General features: G+C 36.6%; 1 protein-coding gene across 1 annotated transcript in view; it reads left to right on the forward strand.

Annotated features, from left to right (window-relative positions):
* The first annotated feature begins 1,886 nt into the window (after positions 1-1,886).
* The window catches only part of LOC139140082 (syndetin-like), a 38,761-nt gene continuing 22,309 nt past the window's right edge, over positions 1,887-18,338 (forward strand). Inside the window, exons 1-18 of the mRNA XM_070709088.1 lie at positions 1,887-2,030; positions 3,532-3,603; positions 4,650-4,694; positions 5,232-5,300; positions 5,872-5,943; positions 6,561-6,614; positions 7,473-7,543; positions 8,204-8,321; positions 8,624-8,659; positions 9,020-9,102; positions 9,521-9,563; positions 9,811-9,909; positions 10,565-10,705; positions 11,235-11,376; positions 12,112-12,200; positions 12,828-13,021; positions 13,559-13,649; positions 15,772-15,960. Coding sequence (XP_070565189.1) covers positions 1,995-2,030; positions 3,532-3,603; positions 4,650-4,694; positions 5,232-5,300; positions 5,872-5,943; positions 6,561-6,614; positions 7,473-7,543; positions 8,204-8,321; positions 8,624-8,659; positions 9,020-9,102; positions 9,521-9,563; positions 9,811-9,909; positions 10,565-10,705; positions 11,235-11,376; positions 12,112-12,200; positions 12,828-13,021; positions 13,559-13,649; positions 15,772-15,960 — 1,644 coding nt within the window. The 5' untranslated portion in view covers positions 1,887-1,994. The remainder of the gene's footprint in view (positions 2,031-3,531; positions 3,604-4,649; positions 4,695-5,231; positions 5,301-5,871; positions 5,944-6,560; positions 6,615-7,472; positions 7,544-8,203; positions 8,322-8,623; positions 8,660-9,019; positions 9,103-9,520; positions 9,564-9,810; positions 9,910-10,564; positions 10,706-11,234; positions 11,377-12,111; positions 12,201-12,827; positions 13,022-13,558; positions 13,650-15,771; positions 15,961-18,338) is intronic.

Consider the following 18,338-nt stretch of genomic DNA (forward strand, 5'->3'; position numbering starts at 1 on the left):
GAGTCAGTGTTCAAGATAACACGCAATCGCGAGATCATTCCTTTCTGTACAAATGAACCTGCAGGGAAATGCTTATTCAGCAGTTTTTCTTTGTGTTTTGATAAATATATTATTATTTACCGTCACTTCGTGGTCAGCAACATACTTTTTTCTTCATACAATCCCTGAAAATAATTTGTAAGGCATATTTTAGATCTCTGCCCAGCAGTCTTTAATAATACATATTTGAGGGCTAAAGTGTATCATATAGCAACGTAACTGCACAAAATCAAAGCTAGGGTACAGCGTATTTCTATATGATGTATATCAAAAAGTACAATGGGGACACTTCATTTTCTGATCATATTACTTGTCTATTCATTGTACTACAAACTATGCAATTTAAGAAAATTAAATATTGTTTACTTTTGTGTGGTCAGTAACATACCTCAAGAACAGAAAATAATCAGCCATATTCAGAGAAAAGTCCCTCCTTTATAAATTAATACGATGCTGTTCCATCCCATCCTCTCCCTTTGCCCAGAGTCCCGTCTTGGGGGTTGAATTCATGGACATGTTAAGCATGCTTGAACACAAAATATTCAGTTTATCAACAAAGCCTGTATATGTAAACACTATTGTTCTTTATGGAATTAGAGTTCAGACTTATTGAATAAAATAAAATAAAATAAAGTCATTTGTCAATGATACAAATGCAAAGTTAGGCTGTATTCACAAATACTGGCTGGGGGGGGGGCGTAGGAATCACAATTGAAATGGGTTTTTTTAAAGATCCCCCTCAAAACCCTGAAAAAAGTTCATCCCCCGCCCCGACATCTACATGATCAAAACTTTACAAGAATAAACCGAAGGTATAAACTTTAGCAGACTGTTGCATGTATCAGGGGGTGAAGTTTGGCAGCCAGTAACTGCTGCCTAGAAAAATTAAGTGACTGGGGAGGGCAGTCTAAAGTCCCTCAAAAAAGCTATCATATAGCCAAATATTTATTAGGGCTTTATGTGCAGAAAAAATGAACATGTATTCTGCAGTTCTGTGTGCCGATTTTCAACACTGTCTGTTTCTGACACACATAAATATTCTGTAGTGGTCATAGAAATGTTGTTAGCAAAGCCATATTGCTATTATCAGTGGACTGTTTGGATTTATTAGTCTAAGCTGGCTCTCAAAATGTGGATCATGAGAGAGTATGTAAATTGTGAATTTGCATAATCATTTTGCCAAGTTGTGAAAAACTGAGCAGACCTACTGAAAAAAAATTAAAGTACAAGACATATATGACCTAGATGCTACTTGTAAGTTTCACAAAATTTACACTACTAGAAGATTGAAATATTCCATCAAACAAAACTTTTAATCTCTGAAATTTTGGGCGTAATATTGATTATTTTGGTGAAAAAAAAGATTCCATTTATTCATACATTTTTCAAGAATCTTTACTGTTCAAAATTTAAATTTTGTGAATTGTTCTACATATTGATTTTGAGCAATTTTCGTGAAAAAACAGTGACTTTTCATCGTAGGTTTGTAGAAAATCAAGCATGGTGACACTATCTTTATTAATCGTGTCTTTGTTCAACTCCCCACAGCATGTTGAACTGTCCAGTATTCAGCTTGCCAACACAGCGTGTACATGTACTTTGCATTTGTATCATTGACAAATGACTGTATTATATTTTATTCAATAAATCTGAACTCTAATTCCATAATGAACAATAGTGTTTACATTTACAGGCTTTGTTGATAAACTGAATATTTTGTGTTCAAGCATGCCCCGAATTCCACTAGCCCTCCCCAGGTAATTGTGAACACAGCCTAGTACAATACGTTTGTGGTGGGTGGTGGTGGATTCGGTGCGGTGTTGTTGATTTGCCTAGTGAGCGCCCCCATACGCCCACTTACTGAATCTTCAAAAGCAGACAAGATGGCTGCCCACTGTGAGATGAGAGCCGTTTGATATCGGGAAAGGTCGATCAAAGGCTATTTTTCGGTCAAGATGGCTCTACGGAAGAAATTTCGGTCATTATTACCGGTAAGACATTAATTTTACAGACTGTAGTATACAAAAACCCTGTCTCGAATATTCTGTTAATTTTATAACGAAAACAAAGTATGATGTACACTCCCCTGTGATTGCCCCAAATGTATATTATTACATTGATACTTATTATGTCGGTAATGTGAGTGCAGTATGAAAGCTTGTCAACCTCCCGTCAATAGCTGGGAATTGTAGGATACTTCGAAATACGCTGTTACAAATCTCCTTTTGAAATTTAAAACGCTATATGTTTTGTAGTACACGTTAACAGAACAAACGATCAGTGATCTGTCGATGGCCAGTAGTTAAGTTGTACAGCCTACAGGATATCGGAGTACATCTGAACAGTGGACTTACGTCCATGTTTACAGCAATACCGATATTCAAAGTAATATTTTTTGTGTGACAATTGACTTCTTTGCCTTACCTATACTAAATTGCTTTGTAAGACGTGAATATTTTACATGTCCATTTTATTTTAGTTTTGCTTTTTCCTCAGCAGTACAGCATTTACATTATTGTCTTTTATACTGGCTTTAAGTTTAACCACTGTGGCAGCACACATCACAATCCTTGCACACTTCAGTCTCTGCTAGTGTTTGTTTAGGGGAAAAATGAGCAGAGTCACGCCATAAATTCCAACTATTGCCAGCTATTATATACAGTGCTTTAATAACTTAATATGTGAGCAAAGAAAAGACATCCACCGGCATCTGAAGTTTAAGTGAAGTAATTTTTCATTTATTGATCAATGAAATAGAGAAGAAAGATAACTTTGTACAATTTTTATTCACACATTAACTAGAGTGCTGGATCAGTGACAAGAGAAATGTTCAGGGAAAGACATTAGAGCGTAATACTACTGTATATTTAGTTACACACACCGCTTCTGGTATGCTATGAGTAGTATGCATTGTTTAGGTCAGTCGGTGAAAGGCCCAGTAACCTCACCAAGCGCTACACTCTACAATCGGTGTCAGTTTAACAAGGAAAAACTTGAAATTAGATTAGACTTGATACCTGATAATCTGGTTTTGTCTTCAAAATCTATGTTTAATTTGACCATATTATCAAATTATTTAATTCAATTCACTTGTTTCACCAACCCAAAAAATAGCTCTGTGATTATTGTATGTACATAGAAACTTCTAGTATTTGTTTTGGTTTGTATGTACTATGTAGCATCGTAGCATCACAATCTGGCATTAGTACAGGTTCTTAGTTTCACCTGTATAGCGTAGAAAGTTATTGTGTAAAGGTAACAAAGTGCCTTATCACAGAATTATTACATCTGACTGAGTAAATGGACATGCTACTTTCAACATTCACAGTTAATTATGACACACCATGAAGACCTGCCTAAATTTCACTGGTAGAGGGACCATCCAAAAATCAAAATCATTATCAGTGTAACTAATGAGTCCATGTAGTAGTAGGATTTTCAAGGTTCTGAGATCTGTTGTGATATATTAACAAACCTGATATTTGATTTTAGAAATCAAAGCAGAGAAGTTCTCAGGAGGACGAAGACATCAGTCAACATCTTGAACCTGTATACAAGTACAAGGTATGTGACCTTTGACCCCAAACACATGGGGAGGGGGGAATTGACAACATTTACACAACAGTGAGATAAAGAATAATCTCTGTGAAATACAGTTACTGTCAAGCTTAATTTAGAAGATTTTGTCTTGTCAAAGGTATCGTACTCACCAATTTTATGCAATCACTGTTTAAGTCCAGCCAATGTATGTTAACAAATATGTCTTCAATAAATTTTGTAGCTCAGACCAGTAGTTGTGGAAAATGCTGAGGATAAATCATCAATATTGACACAAAAATGCAGGAATGGTATAATTTACAGGCTAAACATGGGAATCTATTTGCCGAAGGCAGATGACCCCTTGCCCAAAGTAAGAAAGACAAATGGTTTCCTTCCACAACGCAAAGAAATCCCCATGTTGAGTGTTTATTATATTTATATCATTGCTTCTCCTCAACCCATAAAACGTTTATTTTACTTTTTAGTATGGTTTTGATTTATGAATATCTTTGCAATGGAACACAGTCATGGGCAAATAACCCATGAATTACTTTGAAATTGTTAAGGAGAGTGTCATAATTAATACATGTGCACACACTGTAATGATCCAGGGCAAATTAATTGTTTTCAGAGAGGTAAAATGTTTTTGGTTGTAATTTGAAGTGAGAGGAAAATTAATTTATTTTTTTCAGGTTGAGCATGAGCAAGTTGTAAATTCACGACACTGTAGTCCGTACAATTGTGCAACTACAAAGTTTCCATCTTTGAGAAGTCTGACAAATGTTAGTTACATTTTCTAATATTTTGAGCAACGTTATCATGTTCCATTACCTGAATGTTCAGAACAATATCGCATTTGAGCATAAATATGCTCACAGTGCATTTGGTTTGATTTCTTGTTGATGTAAAATAAAAATGAGAAAAGGTAGGTGCAGGCGATTGATGGTTTTTAAAGCCTGTTACATTAATTACGACACTTTCCCAAGAAAATAACGGAGCAATGAAGCAATTGATAAACCGGGTACATGACACGTTAAAATCACTTGTATTCTGTTTTAACTTCATTTCAGGAGGATGAACGTGAGTTTGCTAATGATCCGGCAGCAGATGCAGAAGTGAGTGTACCATTTCACAACTCAAAATCATTTTATATACTGTTAAAGTGCCAGTAGCCCTAACTTTTGGTGATTAATTTTGTTTTTATTGTCAACAACCATTTCCCTTTCTACTCCCCAAAGAATGTAGAGACACACAGTATTCAGTCTGTCAACTCTATCTGTACATGTGTAAACTGCATTATTATTGCTCTGTTTATAAGTGAATTCTTGTTTTGACAAAAATTCCAATGTAAACAGTAGGAGTGTATTCTACACATATCAACATTGTTACAAGCTTTATAGTGAGTGTTTTAGTATACTTGGGAGTAGAACAAGAACCTTCAATTGACTTTCCAACAAAAATGTGAAAAAATATCATCAAAAGTAACAGCTACTGACCCTTTACATGTGAATTAAAAAAAAAAGTGTATGTGAATGCTAGAGAAAATAGATGATGTGAGTGTGCAATATTGAGTATGGACACTGATATCATGTTTTATGATCCACCAAGAACTGACAGTATTTACTGATTCTGCTTTCTCGTATGTTTTCAAGGTCATTGCCAGCATTGAGCAAATCTATTTCAGTGATGATTCTTTTGACTCATCAAAGTATGAACTTGAGGTAAGTCCATTAGTTTCATCTTTCAAACTGTTATGCAGTGGTAACTTACAAGAGTTACTAGTATTGCTGTACCTAGGGGTTACAGCCTGAAAGTGGTAGGGATTTTTATCCCGTAAACCTTGTCTCACAAATACATTGCATTGTCATAAAACATATAGCAAGCAACCAAAACGTTATTACAGTAAGATCAACAGCAAAAAGAAATTGTGTTTCCTGTAACATCGTACAGATAATTTTTTAGCTTTTTTATTTTGTATACTTACTCTAACCTAAAGGAAATAGAAAAGTTGATAAATTTACATGTTATGTTATCCTAGAAAATACGTAAAAAATTGCTCACTCAGAAGGTTTATAACTGGATCACTAGGTTGACAGAATGCAAATGATTTTACGTATGACTCTGTGTCCAATTCAGTTTCTCTGGAGATTTACATGTATACTCAAAAGTAAAACACTAGATGATCAGTGCTTCCTGGCAAAATTACTTTAACAGTTGTTTAGAACATGTGAATGGATTCAGTGCATATCCCTATGGTGGCTGTGAGCTCTCTCTCTCCCTCTCTCTCCCCAGAAACTTTCCGCTGAATGGGATCCTGATAGAGTGGATGAAAAAAGAGACACTTTGAGAAGACAGCTGCAATCTGTAAGTGATGTTATTCTGTGTAGAAGTCATAATGGTAGTAATTTCAATTACAGTGACTAGTGTAGACCACCGAGCCACATCAGGCTTACTAGTCACCATCAAAAAATGGATAATTTTTAGGACATCTGTTCCTGGACAGTGTCATGAATAATAATTTGAGGACAACAAACATGTCTATGAAAAAATGCACTCTTTGTTCAGTTGTTGTTATAATGCAATGGTCTAACATGTGAAATCTTTTGATCAACAATGAATACTTATTACAAGTGTGTAACATTGACGTACGTACATATGATTCAATGAATACTTTCTGAAAACGAGTAAAAGCTTGATAATTATTGCTTGTTATCCCACTGAGAATTTGTAAAATTTTGTCATGGTCGACTGATAGAGATGACTTCCAGTTGTGAAAACTGACAGACGTACCGGTAAAGTGGCTCAGAATTTTGCCCAAACTTTGCCAATATGTATACACATAATGTATGAACCAGCTTCAACATAACCTGCTAACTTGTTTGTAGCATCTCTAGCATGCCATACGCATGGTGAAATGCAAAGTTAATTGCATCAGTGCAACTTGTACATCAGTCTGTATGTATCTTGTGTTCATTTCACAGGTTTCAAAGAAGGTGTCTGACTTAGTGTTGGAGAACCACTCAGCCTATGTCAAGGTAATAACAGACTTACAGACAATATGTTTATGATTGTCTGTTGAACTTGACCTGAATTCCAAGAGACCTTGAGGATGAGGATAGATATCAGTCTTCAACTGTGACATATGTGGCTGTACATGTGCATGTGGAGAGTGTCATGCTGGGTGTGCTCATCCAGGATCCAATTATACATGTGTCACTATACAAGTAGTTGGTGCAGTCATATACAAAGCTACTTTCATTACACTGCAATTTCTGAAAGGGCCAGTAGCTGTAATTTTGGTGATTTTTTCACTATTTTTGTTTTAATGTCAACTACATTGTCTCATGCTACTCCATAAAGCATGTTGAGATACACAGTCTTTAACTTGTCAACTCTGTCTGCATATGTGCAGACTGCACATAGACCCTCAAGAAATTCTCACGTGTCTATGGACTGCACTGTTATTGTTGACAAGTGAATTGCAGTCTGGACCAGAATTCAAATGTAAACAAAGATAGTGCATTGGACAGAACAGGTATAGATGCTGTGTTGGTAGGCTAAAGAGGTGTTTTAACGTGCTATCGGGAGTAGAACAAGAGGTTACAATTGATCTACAAAACAACAATAGTGAACAAAAGTCATCAAAAGTTAAAGTTACTAGCCCTTTAAGACAATGATTGAGAGAAACAGAAAAACATGGTTTGAACATCCCAATTCTGACTATTTGAAATGTTTAGATGAAATGTGACAAAGCAAGCATGGGACTGACTACATTAATGACAAGAAATCCTTTTTTCATTGGTTTGGATATAAACTGCTTTGTTTCAAATGAAAGTTGTAATGTGTGACCCAGATTATTGTAAGTAATGTGTGTGGTTCATTCTTGTTCTCAGGAATTGCAAAGAGTTATGGAACTGAAGAAAAGTTTACAGACGGCCAATGTCATATGTGCTAATGGAAGGAGGTATAACTATTGGAAATTATCAAATTGTAAACTGGATATTTTTCAACTTGTGAAATTTCAAATACGTGCAAATGGAAGGAGGTTTAAAAATTGAAAATCATGAAATTTTAAACTGGATACTTCTTAACTTATGAAATTTTAAAAATGAAGAAGTTTGTGGTGACATTTCTTACACATTTATGCATAGCCTCTGAAAAAGTAACAGCTTTTGAAGAGTTTATTATAATAGAAATCAACGCTTCAAATGTGAGTTACATATCACAGTTTACATTTAGAAAACATTTTTATGTTTGTGTTTGTAAGATATAGTTTTGCAAGAGACCAGTGAATGTTCATGAAAGTCACCACAAATTTTGACACAAAATACAAGAGAATTGGTATATCTCTCTTCTCCAATTTCATGTCATAGAGAAGTGATGTATTGCATCAATGAGAAATGTCAGACAACTTATCTCAATAGTATTTGCACTGCCAAAGCCAACAGCTAATATATTGTCTATGAACAATATTCAATAATTGAGATATGGGCAAAAGTTCACAAGATGTTGATAGTTATAAAATTTATTTGTGATTAGTAAAGAGCCTTTGTAAATTTAAATCAGGTTGTAGCATTATTATAATGGTAACACTAGAGAATATGTTTACACTTTTTTCCAACAGGCAACTCTCACAAGCCAAGACTGATTTCACAGTGGCATCTCTGAGCATCCTGGCAAAACACAGGAAGAGATTACAGCTTATAAGTCTGATGAGATCACTGCACACCATCAAGACTTTAGTAAGTGAAATAACAAAATTGGCACCCTAGAGATGTCTTATGACAAGTGCAGTAAAACAATGAATGGATGAATTTTTTAATCCTCAGATTTCATGTCTGTTCTAACAGATTAATATAAAGGATAATGGTAAAGACAATGATGTGAAAACATTTATGTACAGTCTGCATTGTTGAAGAGAGAAATCACATGAGAGAAAAGAGACGTTTTCAAACTTCATAGCTTTAGAACAAAAGATGAGAGAGGCATCATTTTGACGCATATTCCCAACTGACTTTCCGCTGTTGATTTTTCCTCCCTGTAGCAAAGAACTGATATTAGACTGCGTGAAATGATGGAGGTGAGTCTGATGAAAATATTGTCTTTTCCTAGCATGTTGAAAACTTGTCCTGTATGCAGTAAAAATTTCATAGTTTGGTTGAAATATATATGGGACCCCTAAGATTATGCTGATTCTGAAACTTTTCATGTAGGTCAAGCATTCTTCATTCTTGCCAAATTCCAAAGGTCAAAGTGTTAAAGGTCACGCAAATAACCTTTTGAATAAGAGTGATGTTTCACTTAAGTCTGACTTGATATGCGGCATTTCTTGACCCAAGGAAATGTGATAACAAATGCAAGGTATGAAATATAGTGATACTCTTGTTGTTTTGTATAACTTCTTTCACCAATGAAATTCAAATTGACATTCTTCATGTAGGAAGAAGATTATCCAGGCGCAATTCAACTATGTTTGGAATGTCAAAAAGCTGCAAGCACTTTCAAACATTTTACATGCATCAGGTTTGTACAACGTATCTTTGATATCAAGGCTGTTTGGAGTTTACATACCATTTGAATTTACATTTAAATGCCATTTGAATTTGCTTGTTTAAAAAGTTTGCATACTTGAATCTGTAGTAACTGACATCTTTTCTGTTTCCCTAATCTTAAATTTTCGTAGGATTGATCACATTCAAAAGAACACACATTACATCTAGAATATAATTACAAGCATAGATACCAATGAATAGATAATACCCGTGTGATAAAAAGAGATAGCTAATGATGATGTTTGGATAATATTGTCTGATTGTGTGTTTTGTTCTGATGTATATGAATATTTATACCAAACACAGAATATGAAATCATGTATTTTAATTTTCAACAGCATCATTGCCTTTTTCTACTCCATTATTTTCTTTTTTATTCTTCATTTCAGTGAATTGAACTCCAAACTGCAGGACACACTTGAAATGATAGAGGTAATGTGATTGTTGTTGCATTAATCGTATTCCCAGGTATCATGTTTTACTGCTAGTTTGTAGAGTTGGACAGATTTACATTGAAGTTGTGAAGTATAGCAATAAAAAACTGTAATACCATAGTAAACATTGTAATGTATCAACTCAGAAATATGAAAGTGTTTGTCTCATAATGTGTCATTTTATTTTATAAATTGCATGTACTGTCAGTTCTAATCTGATGATATTTTTGCTCTATTGACAACAGGAACAGTTGGACCATGCGCTGTGTAAGACTTGTTCCAACTTTGATACTCATCATTATGACAAAGTACAGACTGCCTATCGACTCCTAGGAAAAACTCAGGTATATTTTATCTGATTGTTGTTGAAATAAAGTCCATTATGGTAGTTTGTGCCTCAAAAATGACAGACGAGACCTTCTGCTCAAACTTTCCTCCATTTCAACCATTATCTTTCAAAATCAAGAATAAAAATCATGGGTCGCCATGCAAATTTTGGTACTAGAAAAACAAATGACCCCATATTGTACCAATATAAGTCTGTAGTTGAAGTCCTTGCAAATGCATGTGTCAAAATTGTCAATTACAATGTACATGTAATGGATGCTTAATTGAAAGTTTATGTACCGTTCTGACTTCCCAAAAACAGTCTTCTTCACACTAAAATATTACTGGAAAACTACTGAAAATGTATCTGGAAAGTTTAAGAATTTTCAGTGATTTTAGCGTAAACATCTCTCACATTTATGCGCAGGGTACCGTAGACAAAATCTTGTCAATATATGCAGGCACAGTCAGGTTCATTTGTAAATTCTTCATATATGTGGGACAGCTGTCATAAAGATCAAGTGCAAACATATTCATATACCTGACGTAGCCCTGTAATTGATGTAGGAAAAAATAAAGTCCCAACCAATCACAGGGCTTAGTGTACTTTCTCTTTATCCACTCACCTTCATCTCAGTAACCTTTGACCTTTTTTCCTTTGACCAATGACAGACTGCAATGGACCAGCTCCACATGCATTTTACCAGTGCAATACACAACACGGCATTTACCATGGTTCTAGGTTATATAGAACTTTGCTCTGGTAATGAGGGCATTAACTTCCAGAAAATGCCATACAGGGATCTATGTGGGGTAGGTATCCCTGTGTTAAGTCATCACATGTGTAAAGATTTGTCATTCAGATAGCCTGCCATTGTTGTATCCTATAAAAACTGCTACATACCACACGGAAAAGTGATATCCTTCACAAAATATTTCTACATCAATATTTTGAACTTTTAAAAGATTTACCAAAACCATGTGCCATATGATCTTATTGGTAGCTGAATTTGGCTTTCTTTGAAACTGCACAGCAGTACAAGGAAAATGGTTCTACTCCGCAATAAACAGAATGGGCTTTGTCTTACAGGTCCAGCACACCACAGAGATCACATAATTGCGGTACAGACCAAAGTGTACAAATGCGTACAGAAACACACATATTTCTGTGTGTGTTTGTGCATGTGGGTTTGTACCATAGTCCATTCGAATTCTGGGTTTGGCCCATTGATGTGCCTTTGACTGAAGAAGTTAAATGTAAAATTGTCCTCACAGAAATTCTCATGACGTGAATTGTCATGATACTATAGTAACGTGACTTCTTTGTTTGTTTCACATTTAGAATGTGACTGTTGAGATGTACATACCGTGCCTGGTTGACCTATGCAAGGCATTGTGGGAAGTCATGAAGAGCTATCACAAAACTATAGAATGGCATGAAAAATTTGACCCAGCAACGCAACCAGTCAATGCTTCTGAAACTGGTAAGTTAGGAAAAGTTTGACCCAAGCACACAACCAGTCAATTGTTACTTATCGTAAATTTCCATAGCGGAAGAGCATCTTGCCAAACTGCTTTATACATGGTAACTCCCCATAGGTCCATTCAACTATCCCTCATAGCAAGTGTCAGCAGTTTTAAGAATCTGTTAGCAGAATAGTTAGATTTTGTCCTAATGGCGACAGCAAGCTTGAGCAACTTTCTTCTGGAGTGTTTGCTCCAAATAGCCACAATAAATATCACCAGTAAATTAAGTACATCATTCAATACTCTTCTCATAGCTTACAACAGGGTAGGATGTCATGGACCACTCCATGTATCATACCTACTGACATCCTTGAATTGATAAAGGATTAGAATTGAAATGCATATCTTGGTCATCTAGTTATTCACCGTCTTTGAATCTTAATGCTGTGCAGTTTGTGAGTCAAAAAATCACAGATGTACTTTTGACAGAGTGCACACAGCCATCTTGTACTTTGGCCTAGATTTCCCACAATTTATTACAAAATTTGACAGTTGAATGACAGTATTAAATAAATACACATATTTCTTTGAGAACTATTTTTCTCACAGTGCTGATTTCATCAACTATTCACCACTATTTCCTGTAAACAGGTCCACAATCATCATTTATAAGAACGGGTTTAGGCCAAAGAATGACAATAAAGGGGTTAACTGTCAGTCAACTCACCTCACATAATTCACTTTGATTACAGAGGGAGGGTCCAGTGCCAATGTGGAGGCTAATCTTAATAGAATGTATATCAAGAAGAAGTTGGAACATGGATTGACAAGAATCTGGCAAGTAAGTTGGGCATTATTTCCACCCTTACTTGGTAATTATTAATGTCACAATAGCTGGGCTGCTTGATAAGGATATTTTGTTCATTTGTTTGTTTGTTTGTTTGTTAATCATTTCAAGATGCAAACACTTTCAGTACCAGGTAAATTGCGTCTTGAACTGTCAAAGTTCTAAAGTGTTGTCTAACTTCATAGTGTGATTTTTTTTCCCACCAAACTGCAAAGTCATGAGTGCTGCTCCACAAATGAGAGTATCCAATAGGCTCGGGAACTTTTTTTTCTAAATTTTTTTTTAAATTTTATTTAATATGCAGATCAACGGGCAAACCCACTAACAGATCTGCAAAACAAAAACATAATAGAGTCACAAGATAATATACAAGATAACTGCAAAAAATAAATGTCACCTGAAATTGAAAAAATACACAAATCAAAAAGCAGTTCATTGACTGGATAAAAAAGTTAAAACTATAGTACAGCATAGAAATAATCTCCACATTACATTTGGAAGATATTTCGTTAAAAACAGACATGCATCTGGGCACTGTTGTGAATTAGTGTCAAACTTGGCACAAAAATGTTGATTACTTCAGTAACACTTTCATATTTTTTGGATTTTTTTGCTCTGTAGGATGTACAGCAGAAAGTTAAAACCTATCTCCTTGGTACAGACCTTGCATATTTCAAGTTTGACGATTTCCTCAACGTGCTGAATCTGATCAACCGACTGATGGAGATTGGGGAGGAGTTCTGTGGCAGCAAATCTGAAGGATTGCAGGATTCAATACGACAACAAAGTGCAAACTATTTCAAGAATTATCACAGGTAGCGATGATCAAATCAAATTGTACGAAAAGAAATGGCACATTGCATTTACAGGAATGGTTGAAATTCACAACCTGTCTGTATGGTGCAGCATCTAATCTTGGACATATCATGTAATAACTCCAGGTTTTAGTAGCCACAATGATTACAATTTTCAGGTGAACATGACTCTGATCACATTTTGTTTTCAATCTGAATTCTGATTGTATGCAGAGACACAAGATAATGAATGCATGTTCTTAATTACTACATGATTGTGTAGCCTGTATGATAAGTTAAGATTCTGTACAGTTGCCATGCTTGGTGAATTTAACTTCCCAGCCCAGACCTTGCACAGAATTCAATATGGAATCACATTTCCAGAGTACCAACAGGTATAACCAGAGGACATTCAGCAAAAAGACAAGGGAAGACTTTGATTTTTGTCATTTCTATGGTTCAGACTGTGAATGCATTCTCAGATGTCGTTACCAACCATTTTGGGTTTATGCAATGATAAAGTAAAGTAAACCCCTATATTTTGACTTTTTTTGACAGAGCCCGAATGGATGAGCTGAGGATGTTTCTTGAAAATGAAGCATGGGAACTTTGTCCTGTCAGATCCAGCTTCAGCATTCTGAATTTACAGGTAAGACTGTCAAATTGGTATTAACTCCAGAGACTTTGTCCTAGAGTGAGATCATGTTTTTCTTACAACTTCCGAACTCATGTGCACTCTGGTAATCTGAACAAAGAGCTTGGATACATTAAAACATAGTCAGCCTATGGCCATTATAGAGACTTCCCCCTTGCTGTTTATAAGTTTTCTAGTATGCATCATAGACAATAGAGTCTTCCCCCTCTACTGTCTATGTATGCATCAAGTACAGGCATAAAATGCTTCCAGAGTTTGTCTCCTCAATATAGGCAACAGTGACAAATAATATTATATTATATCCTGCTACCATGCGCCGTTCCGATTGGACGAGAGCTCATTTCACCGATGCTAAAATACTGTTTTAGCACTGATAGCGGTGGTAAAACGGGCCCCTAAACCAGCATTTTCGAAAATTGCCTGATCGGTGCATTTGAACGTACATATCTAAACCATAGATCCTCGAGAAAAACCCAAATAGTCCACTTCAAAGACCGAAGACTGAATTTTGAAACACAGATAAAGTTTGGGTCTGTAACTCACCTCTTGGTGTAAATAAGTTGGGATACATGATGAAAGACATCTCTGAAGCAGCACATTCGGGGTGTGATGCACACAAATATTAGGGCGACATAGCGCACCGTGACCTTTGCTTGATATATCGGGAGTGGAGACGTGATATATCCTACTGCTCGTTCATACACAAATAAATTGACACTTCCTCACAGTAATGGTATGTCAGATATTCTTCACCAAAGTTTGGGCTGACAGTGGTCCTAACGATGTAGACCAAGAAGTTCAAAATAACAATGGGATGACTCCTGGCGACTGCGACAATATTTGACATCAAATGCAACGAGCAGTGTCAGCGTCCAGCTCTCCCTGCATCGAGCAACACACTCAGAATCTGCACAACTGTTCATCACAGTTGCAGTCATCGCAAGTCTGGATTATTTCAAAACTGCTTGTTTTCTGGTACAATTAACGTCCAAATTATCCATCAAAAATAGATCCTGTAACTTCACTGTGCCACCTCTGAATGTCGCGACGGTCAACATATACCGTATACGCGTATGCGGTACAGAATGAGACAAATCTATTTTTAGTATGCCAAAAAAGCCAGGTCTATTGTCCTTATGTAAATTTACGAAAAAAAATTGTTACTTTTTTCTTTTGATTTGAACTCTTGACCCATTTTCTGTGTGACTGCAGCAGGTATTTTTTGACAAGTATAGTGTTTGTGTTGCATGCGAATAAAATGCAATGTTGATATAACGTAAAGCGTATTTATCGTAGGATGCTGTGTGCTGTACGTAATCCCAACTTATAAAAATGCTCGGTCTCGGGCGCAGAATTTTCAACATTCGATCTCTCAGACGTCCGTTTTTAGCTCCCATATTCGCATATATGCAAATGGGAGCTATTCTTTGCATTTGGGGCTTAGAGTGATGAAAATACCCAAGTGAGACAACAAAGACTCGCAAGTTGATATAATATAATAGCAATAACCCCCTTTGTAGTCGGTATACACTTGATTTTGGTACAATTCGCTCCATATAGCACTTGCCTATCGGCTTGTGCTATGTGTCGCGCATTGTACCAAAATCTCGTGTATACCCTCCTGCGGCGGGGTTATTGCTTAATTTTAACATCTTAGCAACAAAGGTAATGTTCTCCTTTGGGCTGTAGATTTAAAATCACTCTTATTTCATGTGGGAAACATAATCTTGCAAATTTTATAATTGTTTTATAGCCAATGTAGCGCAGCATTTTCAGCCAGGACAATTTTAGTATTGTCAAGCATTGGTATTGTGAAAACATATCAACAAAATACTGACTTGTTATCGTTGACCGAATCAGTTGCAAGGAGTTTACTCACAATTATAGCATTTATCATGAAACAACTCATGGAAGATGTAATTTCCAGACATAGCATAACATTTAAAATGTTACATTGTTGTAACAGGTGATGTTCAATGGCAATGTTATTGAGTCATTAAGTGCAGGGTGTTTCACTGAATTATAACACTGAGTAAGTCGGCCAATTTTTTTGAATCAGCCATTGCCAGTCCAACTGTTGACTGTTTGTTGTCCATTTCCACCATGTCCACCACAGGAGTTCAAGTCCCTCAAAAAGTCTGCCATTCAGGTTGATGTGACCAAGGAAGAAACAAACAGTCCGTTGGACTCGCCCAAACACCAAAACCAAGAATTGGGCTATTTTGTCAAGTACGGTACTCATGGCAATCCATTTGAGGTACAGATTGAAGAGGAAGAAGGTGAAGATGTGATGGCAGCCAATGGGGTAAGACATCCAATATCCATATATGGATAATCAATGCATGTAATATGTGATGGCAGCCAATGGGGTAAGACATTCAATATCCATATATGGGTAATCAATCCATGTAATATGTGATGGCAGCCAATGGGGTAAGACATTCAATATCCATATATGGGTAATCAATCCATGTAATATGTGATGGCAACCAATGGGGTAAGACATTCATTATCCATATATGGATAATCAATCCATGTAATATGTGATGGCAGCCAATGGGGTAAGACATCCAATATCCATATATGGATAATCAATGCATGTATATGTGATGGCAGCCAATGGGGTAAGACATTCATTATCCATATATGGATAATCAATCCATGTAATATGTGATGGCAACCAATGGGGTAAGACATTCATTATCCATATATGGATAATCAATCTGTGTACTGTGATGGCAACCAATGAGGTAAGACATTCAATATGTGATGGCAATGGGGTAAGACGTCCAATATCCATATATCGATAATCAATGCATGTATATGAGATAGCAACCAATGGGGTAAGACATTAATTATACATAAATGGGTAATTATATTATATCATGCTACCATGCGCCATTCTGATTGGAAGAGAGCTCATTCCACCGATGCTAAAATACTGTTTTAGCACTGATAGCGGAGGTAAAACGGGCCCCTAAACCAGCATTTTGAAAATTGCCAGGTCGGTGCATTTGAACGTACCTATCTAAACGATAGACCCTCGAGAAAAACCGGAACAGTCCACTTTGTTTCAAAGACCGAAGACCGAATTTTGATACACAGATTAAGTGTGGGTCTGTAACTCACCTCTTGGTGTAAATAAGTTGGGATCGATGATGAAAGACATCTCTGAAGCACCACATTCAGGGTGTGATGCACACAAATATTAGGGCGATATAGTGCACCGTGAACTTTGTTATATATTGCGGGAGTCGAGACGCGATATATCCTACGGCTCTTTAAAATGAAGATAGTATTCGTTCAAACACAAACAAAATTGACACTTCCTCACAGTAACGGTATGTCAGATATTATTTACCAAAGTTTGGGCTGTAACAGACCAGGGTGTCCTAACGATGTAGACCAAGAAGTTCAAAATAACAATGGGATGACTCCTGGCGACTGCGTGGAAATTTGACATCAAATGCAACGAGCAGTGTCAGCGTCCAGCTCTCCCTGTATCGGGCAACATACTCTGCACAACTGTTCATCACAGTTGCAGTCTGCTTGTTTTCTGGTAAAATGAACGTCCAAATTATCCATCAAAAATAGATCCAGGCTGTAACTTCACTGTGCCACCTCTGAATGTTGCGACGGTCTACATATACCGTATACGCGTATGCGGTACAGAATGAGACAAATCTATTTTTAGAATGCCCAAAAGCCAGGACTATTGTTCTTGTGAAAATTTACGAAAAAAATTGTAACTTTTTTCTTTTGATTTGAACTTATGACCCATTTTCTGTGTGACTGCAGCATGTATTTTTTGACAAGTATAGTGTTCGTGTTGCATGCGAATAAAATGCAATGTCAATATGAACGTAATGTGTATTTTTCGTAGGATACTGTGTGCCTGTACGTTATTCCAACTTATAAAAATGTTCGGTCTTTGGCGCAGAATTTCCGACGTTCGATCTCTCAGACGTCCATTTTCTGCATTTGGGGCGTAGAGTTATGAAAATACCCAAGTAAGACAACAAAGACACGCAAGTTGATACAATATAATAGCAATAACCCCCTTTGCAGTCGGGTATACACCAATCTGATTAATATCCAGCTGTAGTAATGTGCTCGGTATTTTCGCCCTTACCGTTGTGGTCGTTTACTTCCGCGTAGCCTCGCCTCACTACATCTGAACGTGTGTCATAGCAAATCTCGTTGAACTCACGCACTTCAAAGTAAACTACTCAACCAATCACAACGCGGCTTGCTTATCGCTTTAGGCTACGCATTCTGTTATGGGCAATCTCACATGCGCATATCACGCAGTGGTAGTACATAAGCAAAATGGCGTTTCAGCAGTTGATGTCCACATCATCCTCAGCCGAGCAGGTATGCGCAACTGATTTGGATTTTCGGGTAAGTAGAGCTTAATTATGTTGTGAGACAGTAATTCCCAACCACAGGTTCTCGTTACATCTATTGCATAGATGTTCGAGGCGATCGCAGGTCGCCTTTGGCCGCCTCGAACGGCTGTCCGACTAACATAACAGACACTCTGATTGGATAGCTGTGAGTGCATGAGTTCAATGAGATTTGCTATGACACAGGTTCAGATGTCGTGAGGCGAGGCTACACGGAAGTAAACGACCACAACGGTAAGGGCGAAAATACCGAGCACGTCACTACAGCTGGATTTTA

The sequence above is a fragment of the Ptychodera flava genome, chromosome 9, assembly GCF_041260155.1.
Source record: "Ptychodera flava strain L36383 chromosome 9, AS_Pfla_20210202, whole genome shotgun sequence".
In the NCBI taxonomy this organism is placed as follows: domain Eukaryota; kingdom Metazoa; phylum Hemichordata; class Enteropneusta; family Ptychoderidae; genus Ptychodera; species Ptychodera flava.